Source organism: Anarrhichthys ocellatus, unplaced genomic scaffold, assembly GCF_004355925.1.
Source record: "Anarrhichthys ocellatus isolate YVR2014 unplaced genomic scaffold, GSC_Weel_1.0 scaffold931, whole genome shotgun sequence".
Classification (NCBI taxonomy): domain Eukaryota; kingdom Metazoa; phylum Chordata; class Actinopteri; order Perciformes; family Anarhichadidae; genus Anarrhichthys; species Anarrhichthys ocellatus.
Window position 1 is genome coordinate 1 of NW_022280905.1, and position 15,555 is coordinate 15,555.

At 39.1% G+C, this 15,555-nt stretch overlaps 1 protein-coding gene across 1 annotated transcript; it reads right to left on the reverse strand.

Annotated features, from left to right (window-relative positions):
- Positions 1 to 1,904: 1,904 nt before the first annotated feature.
- galnt7 (UDP-N-acetyl-alpha-D-galactosamine: polypeptide N-acetylgalactosaminyltransferase 7) lies at positions 1,905 to 15,055 on the reverse strand (the record flags this gene model as incomplete). Its single annotated transcript, XM_031838696.1, has 12 exons — positions 1,905 to 2,793; positions 3,883 to 3,913; positions 4,101 to 4,229; positions 4,654 to 4,752; positions 4,884 to 4,986; positions 6,019 to 6,134; positions 8,519 to 8,641; positions 8,758 to 8,875; positions 10,882 to 11,064; positions 13,679 to 13,758; positions 14,021 to 14,151; positions 14,860 to 15,055. Coding segments are annotated over 12 exons (1,416 nt in total), but the record flags the coding sequence as incomplete, so codon positions are not given.
- Between the last annotated feature and the right edge of the window lie 500 nt (positions 15,056 to 15,555).

Below are 15,555 nucleotides of genomic sequence, written 5' to 3' on the forward strand. Positions count from 1 at the left end.
ATTTTATTTCTCATTAATGTACACTCAGCACCCCATCTTGACAGAAAAACACACATACATATGCCCAAAATTTAGATTTTCTTTTTCCGTCATCTTATTTTTCAGTTAAAGAATCAAATATATTGGCCCGCAGTAAATAATCACTCAGTAAGTCAAAGGGGCTATTAGATGATATGATAATGTAACAGAAGTGAAAGGAATAACTAATACGGACATTCATACAGCTAAATGTATTATTGAAGCAAACATGAATATTAGTCTTGGCAGCTCAATTGATACTGTAATGTGGCATGTGGATTTTCCTTTATGTTCCTAAGCTAAAATGAACGTTAGCATTAAGAATAGAGTATGTACTGTATATCAGACTCGTCTATCAACTATTTAATGAACATAATATATTTTATTATATTTTAAATTCACGGAACAAGTTGGTAGCTGTTAGCGGAAGTTGTGTGTTTTGTTTGTTTGCAACATTTAGGTCGGGTGAATATAAAAAAGGATACATTATGAATGCATTAAAATGGTACTGAAACAGAGGTCGACATGTTACGTACCGTCATCCCAACTCTTGACGTGTCCCACCAACAGAAACTGCAACACAACGATAACGTTACACCGTTTCATTTCCTTGCTGTCTTTACTTTAGCAGACAGTCTCTCAACAACTCATTCAAGTAATTATTCAAGTGGTAACGTCTCACTCCGAGTTCAATTCACGTTAAATTACACTCAGTTACACTTAACGTTACTGCTGGTGAAAACACAACAACCCAAAGAAATAGATAATTTAACTTCCGTGTTGCGTCATCGGTTTTTGCTGTCGCAACCAATGAAGGACGTGCACGACTGCTAGGGAGCGGACTATGGGTACTTCTCAAGTCTCTTAAGTGTCGTTTCCTCGATCCTCGCTTGAACCGGAAGTTGTTTCTGCGCCGCCATATTGACGGCCGTCCCAAAGCTCTAATGTAGCTCGGAGGAGCGAGGATCGAGGATGGAGGAGGGACCTCGGAGGAGCCATGAGCGAGGAACCACGAGAACAGACTTTCAGGAAGTCTTTTAACGGCCGACACGCCCCCTCATTGTTCATCAGTTATGTGATTGGACGCTGTAGCCGATCGGACTGACTGACTGGAGTTTGATATCAGAGTGAAGACAGATGACAGAATAAACTCAAGCTTTATATTTGATTAGGTTTCTGATTCACCATCTGGTTTAAATCAATGTTCATTGTAGTCTGAACAACAAAACGACCACAAACAACTTTCTTCATTTATTAGAAAGATTTGTGTTTTCATGATCTGATATTTCCCTCAATAACTTTTGTTATGAATACAATTAAAGTCAGAGGGAGCTGGAGAGACGAAACACTTTTTACATCATTCCTGAGTGTTTGATGAGTTTTATCATTTAAGAGAAACAATAATCATATTCTGGGTTATTTAATAATGACGCCACATTCACAATTTCAAAACGTACAGACGCAAATAATTCATAAATAAGACGATCGCATTCCGCCGATAGAAATCGATCCTGCGCTTATAAACAGAACACAGGACACAGTTTGTTAATGTTATTTCCACATTGAATGTTATGCGGTAAAAGTAAAGTGTGCTTTACTGTGCTGAGTACACTAGCATTTGAGAAACTTTCCTCAGGGTACTAGACCTCACTGTCAGCTGCACATTCGGGCTATTTTACCGTTTTAGTTGCATTACAAACAAAATTTCATTGACCTACATTTCATTGGGTTGAAGGCAAAAATCTATACTGCTAGATAACACAAGGGGTTGGTGACAAAACAGTTTTTTTATGATTTGGGTTACGGTTAGGACTTTCTATGACCAGCATGACCCCTCTACTCTAACTTTTTTTCCTGAAATCACAATAACAAAGAGAACACAGTAGTAGTAGTAAAAATCAGGTATTTTATTTGCTCAATCATCCACTGTTCAGCCCATATTATTAAATTTCTGCTATAAGTTAGATATTTACATCATTCAAGGCCCTTCACAAAATTCACCATGATCTTCTTTAAAAAGGAATCTATTTACATTTTACAAAACATTGCATACATGTTCATCCATACACCAAACCCTCTTTCCCTTGCAAAAACCCCACACATTTTCTTCATTTGCTGTTTTCCCGAATATAAGTTGTGTATATCACTGGTGTCATTCCCCACCCAACAACCCAGTGTATTTTTTTCATTTTCACACAGGCAGTTATTCACAGACAACTGGTCAGATACTGAATTACTCATCAAGACTGTCAGTAAGGCAGGCAGTTCATAAGTCCTCAGTCAGGCAGATCACTGTTAAAGATGTGCTCTCCTTGAAATTATCAAGTTTCTCGAAAGCATCTCAGTGTCTGTGGAAGTTGATGAAACAAAATTCAAGCCAATGGAAATATCAATAGAAGTAAATGGCAACCAATCGAATTGAATAAAATAAAGAACACTTTCTTTTAGTCATGCTATTGTGCATTTGAAAGCATATTCTAGGTGGGAGGTGACACTGACCGGCTTATATCAAAAACACATTTTCTTCAAAAGGACAGTATCTGCTTGATATATCTGTAAACGTAAAGTATGGATGTATTTATTGGTGTGTGTGTGTGTATGTCCTCATACAGTCCCCATGTTTCCCTCCATGCTGCCAGTGGTTTTCTTTGTGCGAATTGTTAAGTCTTCAGACAGCGACTATGTTGTTCATCTCCCATTTCTGAGTGGTTTTACTGGTGTCACAGTCTGATATGAAGACTTTGTGGAGCAGGTCGGAGCGGTCCAGACATTTCCCTGTTGGGATCAGACAGAACATTACTATTAATGCTTGTTACAGGGTTTGAGAAGCCCCTCCTCTCATATGGATTGCTGGAAGTGACCCTTATCCAATGGAGGTTTGTGGTCCAATATAGATCTGTTTAGAGGTATGTTACGTGCTGTGTTGTTTTCTCTCTACCGCCCAGTGTCTATTCAGGTGCCACCCTTTTTCCTGCCTAGCAGTTGCAGCGTGTGAGCGATCGTGGCTGGGCTCAATCGCTGATTAGTGCCATGGTGGTTAAGAGGCTGGGAGATCCAGGCAGACAACCATGTGGGCCACGTATAAGCTGTGTGTGTTGGTGTGGGGATCTCCTCTGTTCAAGCCGTTTGGTTAAAGTGGTTTTAAAGTTGTTGCACCCTCATCTTGGTGTGAGCTACAGAGACATCTTAAAGTAGATTAAGGTATTTCTGTTGGAGGCTGGGCACTACACCTCCGCGACAACGCTGTGAGTCGGGATGGGTTTATCAGCTGTAACCAATGGATAAGCGCAGTGCAGAGCGGCAGCAATGAGCATGCCAGTGGGGCACAACAGAGACACTCACATGCATTAACATGCAATAGCATGCATGCACGTCTGGCCCGGCTATGTCAACAAAGCACAGAGAAGCTCGGATTACAACACACACAGCAGGAGAGCGACTTCCTTCTCTGCTCAGGTAGACATTACTCCTCTATATCTTTACATAGAAAATAGTTGTTTGCTCCTATATCAATGCTCTGAATTTGGATTTAACACCTGTTCTGTTTTCATACATTCTGTTTCCTGAGTGATCTTGTTTAGTGATTCAACTAGCACCAATACAATTATTCTTGTTACAAGGCTCCCTTAAAATTGGTTATTAGTAGTTTAATCCACATGACAGTATGTAGTGAGCAAGACATTTTACAGTTGAAAAATAACCTTGTCAAGTTCAAAACACACAGTATATACCAGCAAACTGTAAACAGTAAACAACAACACAAATATATTAAACTTGAGAAAAGAAAAACACTCCTAAACAAGATGACAATGAATCACTGAGTGAGAAATCTTTGGTCCGTGTTAAAAAAGTGCAGATATTTACCTGTTGTTACATGAGTGAACCGATGGAGATCCTGGAAAGAGAGAGAGTGGGTGAATTCTTCTTCATTCCAATACTTTCTACTTTCTAACTATTCTGTCTCAGATTCATCAGTGTGCTCTCATCCTTTCCTGTTTGCACACAATGGTGAGTAGAGCGAGGTCAAATACAAGCACTGAAGAGATGTTTTGATCAGTAGTCTGTGTTTGTCTGTGTCTCACCTTGAAGTACTTCCACTCATTGTGTTGATTCTGATCACAGTGTGTGATGATGACAGCTGAGTTATCATCTCCTCTCGTCAGGCACTGGTCATACTGCATCAACTGGTTGGCTTCATTGATACGGAACAACTACACACACATGCACGTACGCATACATACACAAAGTTTACACTGCAGTATTTAACATGTCACAGACTCAAGTATTATAATTTAAAACCGTGTCTGACTAAAACAACTACTACTACAGTACAATAATTAGTTTTGAGAGTTAAAACCAAGAAGGAAAATTGCCAAAAGCAAAAGCTGATTTCTAACGGAGCATGGCAACTTACGATATGGGCAGAATAATTAAAACTACTTCTTCACTGAGGGACGTGGAGTTCAATCGTCCTAAAGTAAGTAAATCAGACAGGGCTGCATATTGTTTGTTTATTCTCTGTCCGACACGCTCATCAAAGACCAAACCGAACCAGATCAAGACCGTCTCTTGAACAGAGCTACAATGTAACACAACACATGAAGTGTGTGTGTGTGTGTGTATGTGTTTTATTACCTGGTTGCCCCCCATCCTGTGGCATGGTCCTATTTCCACATTGCCCCCATTGGTGTGACCCATACTGTCAATACAGTAACTTGACTCAAAGCCTCGAATCTATGCAGACACAGACAGGATGCATATCCACAACCTTAAAACACAGGATACTTCACAAAATGGTTCAAACAAGCTGTCGAACAACCGCGAAAGAAACAGAAACACGTGTGTGTGTGTGTGTGTAAGCCTACCTCCCCCCATTCTACATTTTTAGGAGGCAGAGGGTAGTGCTGTGGAATGTCATATGCTATTTCCTCCATGAACCACTTGAAGCTCTTGCATCGATGTTCCTCCCTGACAAAAAAATTCAGCCAACAAAGAGCAAACCATTAATCCACAACCAGTGAGCTTACAGTTCACTCATGTCTTCATTTCATAACAAATTCTAAAAATAGAGGAATGAATTTTCATCTTATTTGAAATGTTGAGAATCTTTAGTATCTAAAGTTGAATTTATGCTGAAGACGTCTTTTTAAACTCATAAATAAAAGACTATAAAGAGTATCTGAATAAATATACACTATGACCAATTCCACAATTGACATGAACAGGAAAACTAAAACAACTAGAAATTCCTGTATGCGTGTACATTTCTCTTCTGAAACAGACGCATTTGGATAATTTGATTCTCTACAATACACTAACAGCACTTATATTGCAGACATAAAACAATTCCTGAAACTGCGCTTTTAGACAATTTTCCAAGTTCATTCCATTTCACAGATGAGTCTTGGCTGTACAACATCAATTTTGAGGTATGTCAGGTTTTCTGCAATAAATGTATATGAAAACAAAAAGATGCAAGCAACGTCAACAACACCTCATCTATCTGTGACACTCATGTTTTGAAAATGTAGCAAAAACATATAAACTTTGGTCATAGCGCTGACACTTGTGTGAACACTTAATTACAATGAATTAAAATAAAGTTTAAGTTGCTTTTTTAAAAACGTTTTCGGTCACAGAAACTCTAATTTGGACAGAGCATTTCCAGCAGCATGTGCTTCTCAGCTCAGGGACAGCAAACTTCCCAGGGAAAAGAAGCCACTGCATTGACTGCTTTGCACCCTTTTTGCACCACTTGGACATTGACTACGACAACTCCCACCCTTTGAAATTACTGTTTACTTTCTTACAGTGTGGTAGCTCGATAACTTTTGTCTGGAACAGCCTAGAAATCAGACAGTGTACAGGGGCTTTAAGGTGGGTAACTAGTGGTAAAATGAGAAATTCAGTGTTGGAAAAGTGAAAGCAAGTGAGACAAAAGAATACAAGTCTAATCATAATAATACAAAGTATGCATATCTTGTTGTATGTTTGTCATACCTGAAGCGTTTAAGGTCACTGATGTCTCCGTAGGCTAGAGTGAGAGTTTCAGGACGGCTGGCATAGAAGTAGTCCTTATAGTCATCCCACCATGTCTCCACCACACGAACATAGTTCTGTAGACACACACATGTATTATACTTAATATGACATAAAACATATTTTTGCATTCTGAGCTATAATATAATGCTGATTTTATCTGCTGTAATAACCGAATAAATCTAGGACGGACAATATACAAGCACAAAGGACAGACAAACATCATGTCCTGTGTTTTTTGATTCTAGGACGGACAATATACAAAATGTTACTGTACAATTGATTAGTGGGTCTAAAACCTCACACCTGGGTCCAGATGAATAAACAATGCATATGCACAAAAAACACAATTTACCACAAAAACTGGGATTTATAATGGAAGAATGTAACGGTAAATAGACTGTACTTGTATAGTTCTTTTCTAGTCTTCCAACCACTCAAAGCGCTTTAACACTACATGTCATCATTCACCCATTCATACACTGATGACAGGGGCTACCATGCAAGGTGTCACCTGCACATCAGGACTAACTAATCATTCATACACCGCCGGAACAGCCTGCGGGAAAGCAAAGTGTCTTGTCCTTCGACATGGACTAGCGGAGCCGGTGATCAAACCGGAAATCATCTGATTGAAAGATGACCCTGCTCTACCGCTGAGCTACAGTCGCCCCAATGTGCAGTGAGAATGCAATGCTATTGTACATTCAATACAATAGCTCTTCACATCATATTAAGCAAAATAAAAATCACTTTAACCTATTATTTATTGCTTTAAATTAATATTTTACCTGGTCACTCCACCATGACATTTATCAGTTGTGCCACCTGACAATATTAGTAATCACAGGAAATATGCAGAAAATTTGCATGTTTGTTTCAAATACAACAACATGTTTATAGTCAACAGACTCTTTTTAAGTAAAAGTAGTAAATATTTCATAGTAATCATGTATTGCACATAACTGGAATAGGTAAAATCACAGTCGCTTCCGCTTGGGGTGTTGCAACTTCTACCTCATTGTAGCAGTGTTTTGCACACACTCGATACATGACTTGTTGTCTGCTCCCTGTGTCATGCTGATTTTGCTTTACTTGACAGTGGCATCCTTAATAGTTAAAAATATTCGTTAATATCATGAAAATAGTTTGAAAGTGTATAATATCGTTAACTTAACACTGTTAAACTTTTGAATTTTTTTAAAATATAATTTTAGAGCTTTAAATATAATATCATAGAGTGACATTCTTTACAGTTGCACCACCTGATTTACTGGTTACACCACCTGACATTTGCAACTTATTTCAAATTAAACAGGCATCTACTAGGACACTAGCATTAGCTTTTGTTCTTGCTAACAACTTCATACATATACATTTTAAATAGAATAAACAAATTAATGATAAAATAAAAATTTTCTAGTTTTACATTGGTTGTACCACCCTGACATGGAAAGTGAAACACTCTACCTATAAGTTGAAAGTAGCTGTTTTTATCAATATTCAAAAGAGATCTAAAAACATTTTCACTCTGCTATAAAGGTCAGTTGAGGTCCTCTTGATGATGCAATATCCTGTTTACTGTTTTGCACTTTAATTTCATAATAAAAGTCCCATCTCTACAGTTGTGCCACACTGACATTTGAGAACATTCAAATTGCTGGACAAAAGTTTTTAAATTATCGCAACAACTTAAAACTATTGGTATTTGTAAAGATTTGGATTATTTGAATAGTTCAAACAATAAAAGCATGCCATAGTATTTTATTTTGAATTTATTATCATTTAAATACCTTTTTTAATAGTTTTCTTAGTCGTTCATCTGCTAGGACAGGTGCACCACCTGACATTTTCAGGGTTTGAGGTGCCAAAACATAAAATAATATATATTATTTGATTGTACTGAAAATGTATCAAAACTGGATAGGTGTTATAGAATGAAATGATATGTGTCATGAATTGATACAATTATTTTAAAAGGAAATAGTGGACTCGGACACAAAAATATGCATGTCATGTCATTGACCCATAAACGTCTTTACATTGGAGGTATCATGTTATTTCTCCCATTTATGATCTTTACAAGTTATCCCATAATGTGAGGCTGTGAAGTCTGTTTTGATACGAGCACTGTAAACTTAACAACCAATTACCTTTCTGACTTTTAATGACTGTTAGGTCGAAAGACAAGTGGAGCAGGTACAAGTGGAGAAGCAGGTAGAGGTAGTACGCAATATATGCAAAAGGTATAGTTAAGGGCATGTCTGCAGCCATTTTGTGATCAACTGTGGTAGTGGAAATGAGCGCCCGTTTCCACAATGAACATAATTTATAAAATAGAAACATGCTTACCCACAGCTTTGTAAGTCTGATAAAACTAATGCAAGTGCACATTTCTGTCTTTGAAGTTTACAGAGTTTTAGTCATGAATCTACACAGATCAAAGCATGAGTCACTCTACCTTCAGAGTGGGTGACGATCCAATATGTGCAGGTGGAGGGTTGCCTTGCCATCCCTGCAGTCTGTAGATATGTCCGATACGAGAGCAGGGTACAAAGAGCAGCTGGCCACCACACTGCCAGATCTACATAAGAGCAGAAATAATATATATATAAAAAGGTGAATATTGGTTGAAATGCTTATATGGGTATGTGGACGTTCAGCCTCAGTCTGTATAAAACTGGCCTATTCCATGTCTACCTTATATGATATTTCAAAATTCTCTCCTCCCCATATCTGCAGTCCTGGATCATACAGGCCCAGCTCAAAGAAGAAGTCTCTCTCTATAGCAAAGAGACCACCCGCCATTGCTGGAGACCTGCAGTTATAAAAACAGACAGACACATCCACATCCAGAAACAGACACGTGCTCAACCAGGTGCATCACTAGCCGTGTTTCCATTCAATTGTCAAGCGAATTTAAAGTGAACTTTTGAAATGTCGCAAAAAAGACAAAGAAATGCACATTTCCATCAAATGGTTTACAGCGAATAAATGAAGTAGGCGCTATAGGCTACAAAAGGTTGTAATCCACCAGTAAACAGAGTGGAAGAAGTAGAAGTTGTGAACCAGAAACAAAACAAGTCGGCTTGGCCCTTTGTACGATAGGAAAATGGAGAGAATTTGGGAATTTCTTTCAATTGGGCAAGTTTTAATTTTTCTTTTATGTCAACTAGTATTGACTATGTGTAATGCTGTCCAGAGACAAAGACAAATATTTACACATTATGGGAATATCTGTATCAGTCTTCAGTCTTAAGTGAGTTACATGTTCTCTATGTCAGAATTTATTAGACAAATGCATTTCTGTAATCTATTTAGTGTATCAACGTTTTTCCGACAAAGGCAAAGACCATCTTAAGAGAGCGTAAAAAATGTTTTTCCCGCAACTGAGGAAGTTTTGTAGAATTTTTGCTGTTTCCATAAAACTTTTGTACAATACTTCAAAATGCGCATAAAGATATGTGAATGGTAACACGGCTATTGTGTAGTTCAACATTAGTCTTCACACTCAATTCAATTCAATTAATTTTTGTATAGCCTCAATATAACTCAAGGTTACTGTGTCATTATATATTCTTTTAAGGTTGGTCTGAAAATCACACATAATTCAGTTATTTACTGTCTAAACTTTGGCATCTACATTGCCTTAAATCAAAGGTGCGTAATTCTATATTCAGCGCATGTCTATGATTGAGGGATTAACCTCCACATGGCTCTCAACAAAGAGATGCTGGCATGGCAAAGGTTGAACCGATGGCTATCAACAAACAGTGCTAACAGAGCCAACACTGTTTACCTGGGGAGGAAACAGACGGTGGGTGCTATGCTTCCGTGACTACAATGTTGACCAGGACTTTGACTTCCTTCTCTGCTCAGGGCGACATTACTTCACTTGTATTTACATAGCTAATACTTGTTTGGTGCTATATTATTGCTGTGAATATGAAATGTAGCACCTTTAAAGCACATTCAGTCATTTACAGTATTAATAACAACACAGAGAACAAAAGTTCAGACTGACAAGGAAACAAAGTCTTTACACAATAACATATTAGTGGAAGCAAAGTGGAGGAAAAAAGACTGAAAGGACACGATGAGTGAAAGTAATTGGGGGAAGGTGGGGGTGATGGTGCCCCAGTCCGAACCCGATTCACACCAGAAGTTCCCCTGTAGACCCGACAAAATGTCCCAACACAAACTCATCACTCCCTCTGCTTTCAGATTTAGACCCAATCCTTTCTCACTGAAGACCATGCCGTAGAGGTAGATTCACAGACTCCCAAAAACAGGAATTGATTTGGTAAGTTAGCCTCAATTACTGTAGTTACAGCAAAAACATCACAAAGTCAAATTTGGAGTAAAAGACGTATGAGAGTAAAACCCACTAAATGAAACAAACGGGGCCAAACATTGAAGCACAGGCAGTCAGTGGACAGAACAGTAGTAAGCTACTCCCCATCAGAGCAATTCGATAGTTTGGGTTTAGTTAGTTAGTTGTGATATGCAGTAAGGGTTAGACTCATTATATATTTGATATATGTAAAGTTCTCCAAATGTAAATATCTAAAGAGAGTTGGTATTAAATATCAGCTGATGGTACACATATACCCTGGTAAATGTAAGCAGTTCTACTGAGATGAGTTGGTTTTCTGTATTTTCATCCCTCTGGTTTAAGATTAGCATTTCTAAGTTAAGTTAGTTGAGGTAGTGATAGTCTTAATGTCAGACATATCATTAGCACTTGTCAAGGTTAGTTGGGATGTTTGTCTTCTGTGTTGATGACAGTGTCCAGATTAGTCAGTAAGGATTAGTTTTCTGTACCTATATGGCTCAGTCTGAGTTTTTCTGAGTTTTTTTTCTGCTTCTCCCAGAGGTACTCTCTTCCAGAGCATGCTCCAATCCCAGGCTCCTCTAGCGAAGCCGTCCTTGTCTCCTCCACCCTGGGGCTCGACGGTGAAACTCTGGCCGTGGATGGAGTCGATCATAGGCACGGTACACACCGTTCTGACAGAGTGGGGGTGGGGTCATGCATACAAGATACATGGGGGGAAGAGGTGTAGGGGTGGGGTACATGAAGGAAAATATGGACAGCAGTGCCAGTAAAAGACACAAAGACATTGGGTGGGGTGTCGGAGACCAAGACAAAGCGAGACACAGTGGAAAATAGAACAGGTGGGATGAAGAGATGGGAGATGGAGAAAACAAACAGAACAGGGATGAGTGTTAGCATGCTGGCTGCGGTGAATGTACCGGTAGGGCTGGGTGGTATGTTTTCTCTGGGCCTTCTCTCGCTGGCTAAGCGGTACTCTCTTCCAGAGCAGGCTCCAATCCCATGCTCCTCTAGCCAGGCCGTCCTCATCTCCACCTTGCTGGGGCTCCATACTGTACTCATTACCATCTATATAGTCTATCAGTGGTACTGTACATACTGTCCTACAAACACACACACAGACAGACACACACATAAACCTTTGTCTGTATTGGGCTGATTGCACCGTTGAAAATGTTGAAGATGTGAGTTTTACAGCTGAGATATGGAGCAAAGATCACATTAACTGAAAAGTCTACTGGATAAGAAACACATACTCCACCTTTAAATAGGCCTATGTCTTATTATAATTTTTAAAAAATGTAATTAAAATTACGTGTAATAATAGATTATGACGGAATTTTAACAACCCTGTAAAACGGACAACGAGAAAGTCTAACGCAACCACCGGCTTTGCCATGTGTCTTGTGTAATTACTAAAAAGATTAAACAGTTCTGTGGCTCACACACAGTGTAACATATTGTAGAAGCTAAGAAGCAGGAAATGCACGGCAAATTAAAGTGCACTTCATATCACAGAATCATTCCTGGAACGTGCAAGATGCATAAACAGTACATACAGCCTGCAGAGTTGGTGCAGATGCAGCACTCAATGATGCAGTATTGATAGATATTAATAAGCCGTGTCATATCTAGTGTGTGTCTTCACAGGGTGATGCTTATTTGCACCTGTGGCCGGACCCTTCTTATGAATAAATATACTGTATGCATGGTACAGACTTCTGCAGCAACAGTGCTTTAGTACACTGTTACAGCTGAAAGCAGAAGCAAATTTAATGCAGTGAAATATCTGGAACAATTGATGGACATGTACACATCTGTAAAATAAAAGCAACCCATAAATCTCTACCTCTATCTCTTGTAAGACAGAAAATAAACGCTATATAGTGATAATTATGTAGTTGAATGAGCTGCACACCGTGAGCTTTTAGTTTAGAATAAAGGTAAGAGCATGGATCTGGATATTCAAGCAGTGGTGGGCCGTCAGGGCCTGCAAGGCCTTCTCTGCTGGCCTAAACAGAATCACAAAGCTATATCTATTTTATAATTGTATAATTTTTCTTAAATACACTACATGTATTATAATTTATAAAATTATTTTTCCCATTATCTTATTTTCTCAATGCACAGCTACTGTCGTCCTCAGTTGCTCTGCTTCCAGTGCAGGTTGTTTTAAGTAGAGCTTTTATCCAATCAGATTTCACCTCTGTGTCTCTAGGTAAGAACAGAGGCCCGAGGCCTGCAGACTCACAGGTGCATCCAGTGCAGGTTAAAGTAAAAGGAGACGATATTGTTGATTGTCATAGTGTTCAACCAATCAGATCTTTAGTTTGACATGTTGGGCGTATTCTTTGATGTATCAGAGCCTGCGAGCCGGCCTATAATGACGTCAGCATTACATGCCGCTCAGTGTCCATGTGTAGCTTTGCCGCGAGGTGCAGAGTGTGCTGTGATTGGTCAGTGGGCGAGCACGTGACTATCGTGAAAGGAAACTTAACAGCAGAGGCTGATGGGTAGTGAATCACATCACGTGATGCAGCTCAGCCAATCAAATATAGGCATTCTGACTGAGTGAGATGCACCATGACACAGGGGGCTGAGACGAGGAAAGACATTGCAGAGCAGTAAATTCAACGTTCAAGTTGTGAAAGTAAAATCCTATGATAATCTCTTTGGGTTGCAGCTTGTCATTAAGGAATGATGGTGGATCCCACAGCCAGACCAGCTGAGAACATTATATTTTCCTGAATTTAGGCTTTTGCATTTTCAAAATGCTCTAGAATTATTCAAACGACTCGTACCGAACGGTTTAATACGAAGATGTAACGTTACATAGTTACAGCCTTAAAAATGAATAATAGCTGTGATGCCATAATGTGGTTATAAGGAGGTATTTCAGCTGCAAGACAGCAGTGAAGGCCCAGGTATAAAATGCACGGCCCGCCACTGTATTCAAGTACAGATATCAAAATAGGACATGAAGAAGGGTGTAGTGTGTAAAAGCTGCCATGTGCATGCCTGCATGCACCAGCAGTGGATTACTGAAAATCTGTATATAGAAATGGTAGCATAAAAATGTTTGAACAATGTTCCCTGTTTAGATCATAACATACTGCCGACCATAAAAACTACAAAATGTATAAGGAAAGATTAGTTAAAATGTAATAGATAGAATGCAATTGAGTGATAAATAATCTCTGATGGATGTCGGCCAATCTTTATAAAGTCAAAAGTCATTGACAGTCATTATCATGTGTGTGACGCTCAACAGGTGTGTGAGTGTGTTACCTGTCTTTTGAAATAGGGGCAACCAATGGACCATACCAGTTGATTCCAACCTCGCAATGAGCATCCAGGTAGATCAGCACCTAGAAAACAAACACACAAACACTTGGATGTCTGTGTTCCTTTGTTTGATGAGAATGTCATGGTGTCAGTCTGATCAAAACTACCAGCTGTTGATTAGTGTTTCACACCTGGTATAAGCTGAGGGCCCAACGTTAGAAACTGTATCTGGAATATTGTAATACAAACTCATTTTGAGGGTAGAGCCACTGATTACAAGTGAAATATTCACACACTAGTGACAGTAGTTGTGGTAGGAGCAGCAGAAGCATCATGATCAGATACCTGTCCTTTATTGGCCTTGTTGGCTCCGATACTCCTGGCCTGGATCAGTCCTTCTCTCTTCTCATTTCTGAAGAGTTTTACAAGGCCATTCCATTGTTTGATGTACTCCTCCAAGCGCTCCTTTAGATGGGCTACACACACACACACACACACACTACTATGTTACACCATTACAGTTTACTTTGTAAACCACCAATGGAGGTACTTGTTTGACACCTGGCAATAGTTGAATTTAATAAAGTGTGTCCAGAGCAGCTCTCATCTTTGAACAGGATCCACTTATCTCTGTTCTTCCCACCATCTTTGCCAGACTGTTACAAAGTTACGCCACATCACACACATTCATGACAGTTCGGTCTCCATCAATAAAGCAGCAACAAGCTCTACTTTGGACTGGTAAGATGAAGATGTTGGATTGTTTTTCTGTTAAAGCAGTGTGAGAAACTGGAGGTTTAGCGAGACTATAAATCTTGTGCTCCACTTGAATAGCAGCCCTGGATAGACTTGGTCCATATGGAATGGAAACAACATAGAATTAGAGTTAGAATTAACACCTAATGACCTTCCCTCCTGAGGCACAGAATAAAACATATGTTGCTTTTGCACCCTGCAACAATCACAATCCGTTAATAACTAGAAAAATATGACTTCACCTTGCTGACAGAGGTGAGTAGTCAGCTATTCAGTAAAACAAAGGTCATAAGGGAGCTCTCCTTAATCTCATTGCTTATTTTTGTGCATTGATGCTGAATTATTCAAGAGATAATAACAATGCAACTACGATTACATTTTCCCCCACTCATATACGTAGGTATAGTATGTGAGGAAAGCAAACCCACCTTTGTTGCTGAAGTCATCTATCATGACTATCTCAGCCAGGTATTTCCTGGGAGTCCTCTTGATGACACTGTGGACTGTTCTCATCAATGTAGACCAGCCTTCATTATGGAAGACTATCACCACACTGGAGGTCATCAGTCTGTCATCATAGTGCCAGTACTTACACCTGGAGAGGTGGGACAGAGTGCGAAGTGCGGGTCAGTTAAACTCATTCATTACAGGTCCCCATTAGGAATGTTGCTGCTTTCAACTTCATGTCACTCATAGGATGTGTGGGCATGTCCAAAATGACTGAAAATAGTCATCTAATGCAGTGTGACATGCGTTGGTGGAGAAGCCTATAGAGTGGAGTTTGTGGGTAGTGAGGTGTGTTCTATGTTGTATTCTGTTCCGTATCAGTTGAGTTTTAGAGCTGCATGTCATGCAGAAGGTATTAGGGGTGTAATGTAAAACTACTACTCTGTTTATGTCAGAACATATCTATATTTGAATGATACTGTAAATGGGTGGGCCTTATATTGGGAGTTGTTAGAAATTGTCTGATCTGCTTCATTTTTTGCATTAAAGGGATAGTTCGGGTGTTTTGAAGTGAGGTTTTATGAGGCTCCTATCTATTCTTAGTGTATTACCTACAGAGAAACAGACAAATTGAACCACATATAAATGTCATAAAAATCAATATCCAATATCAATAT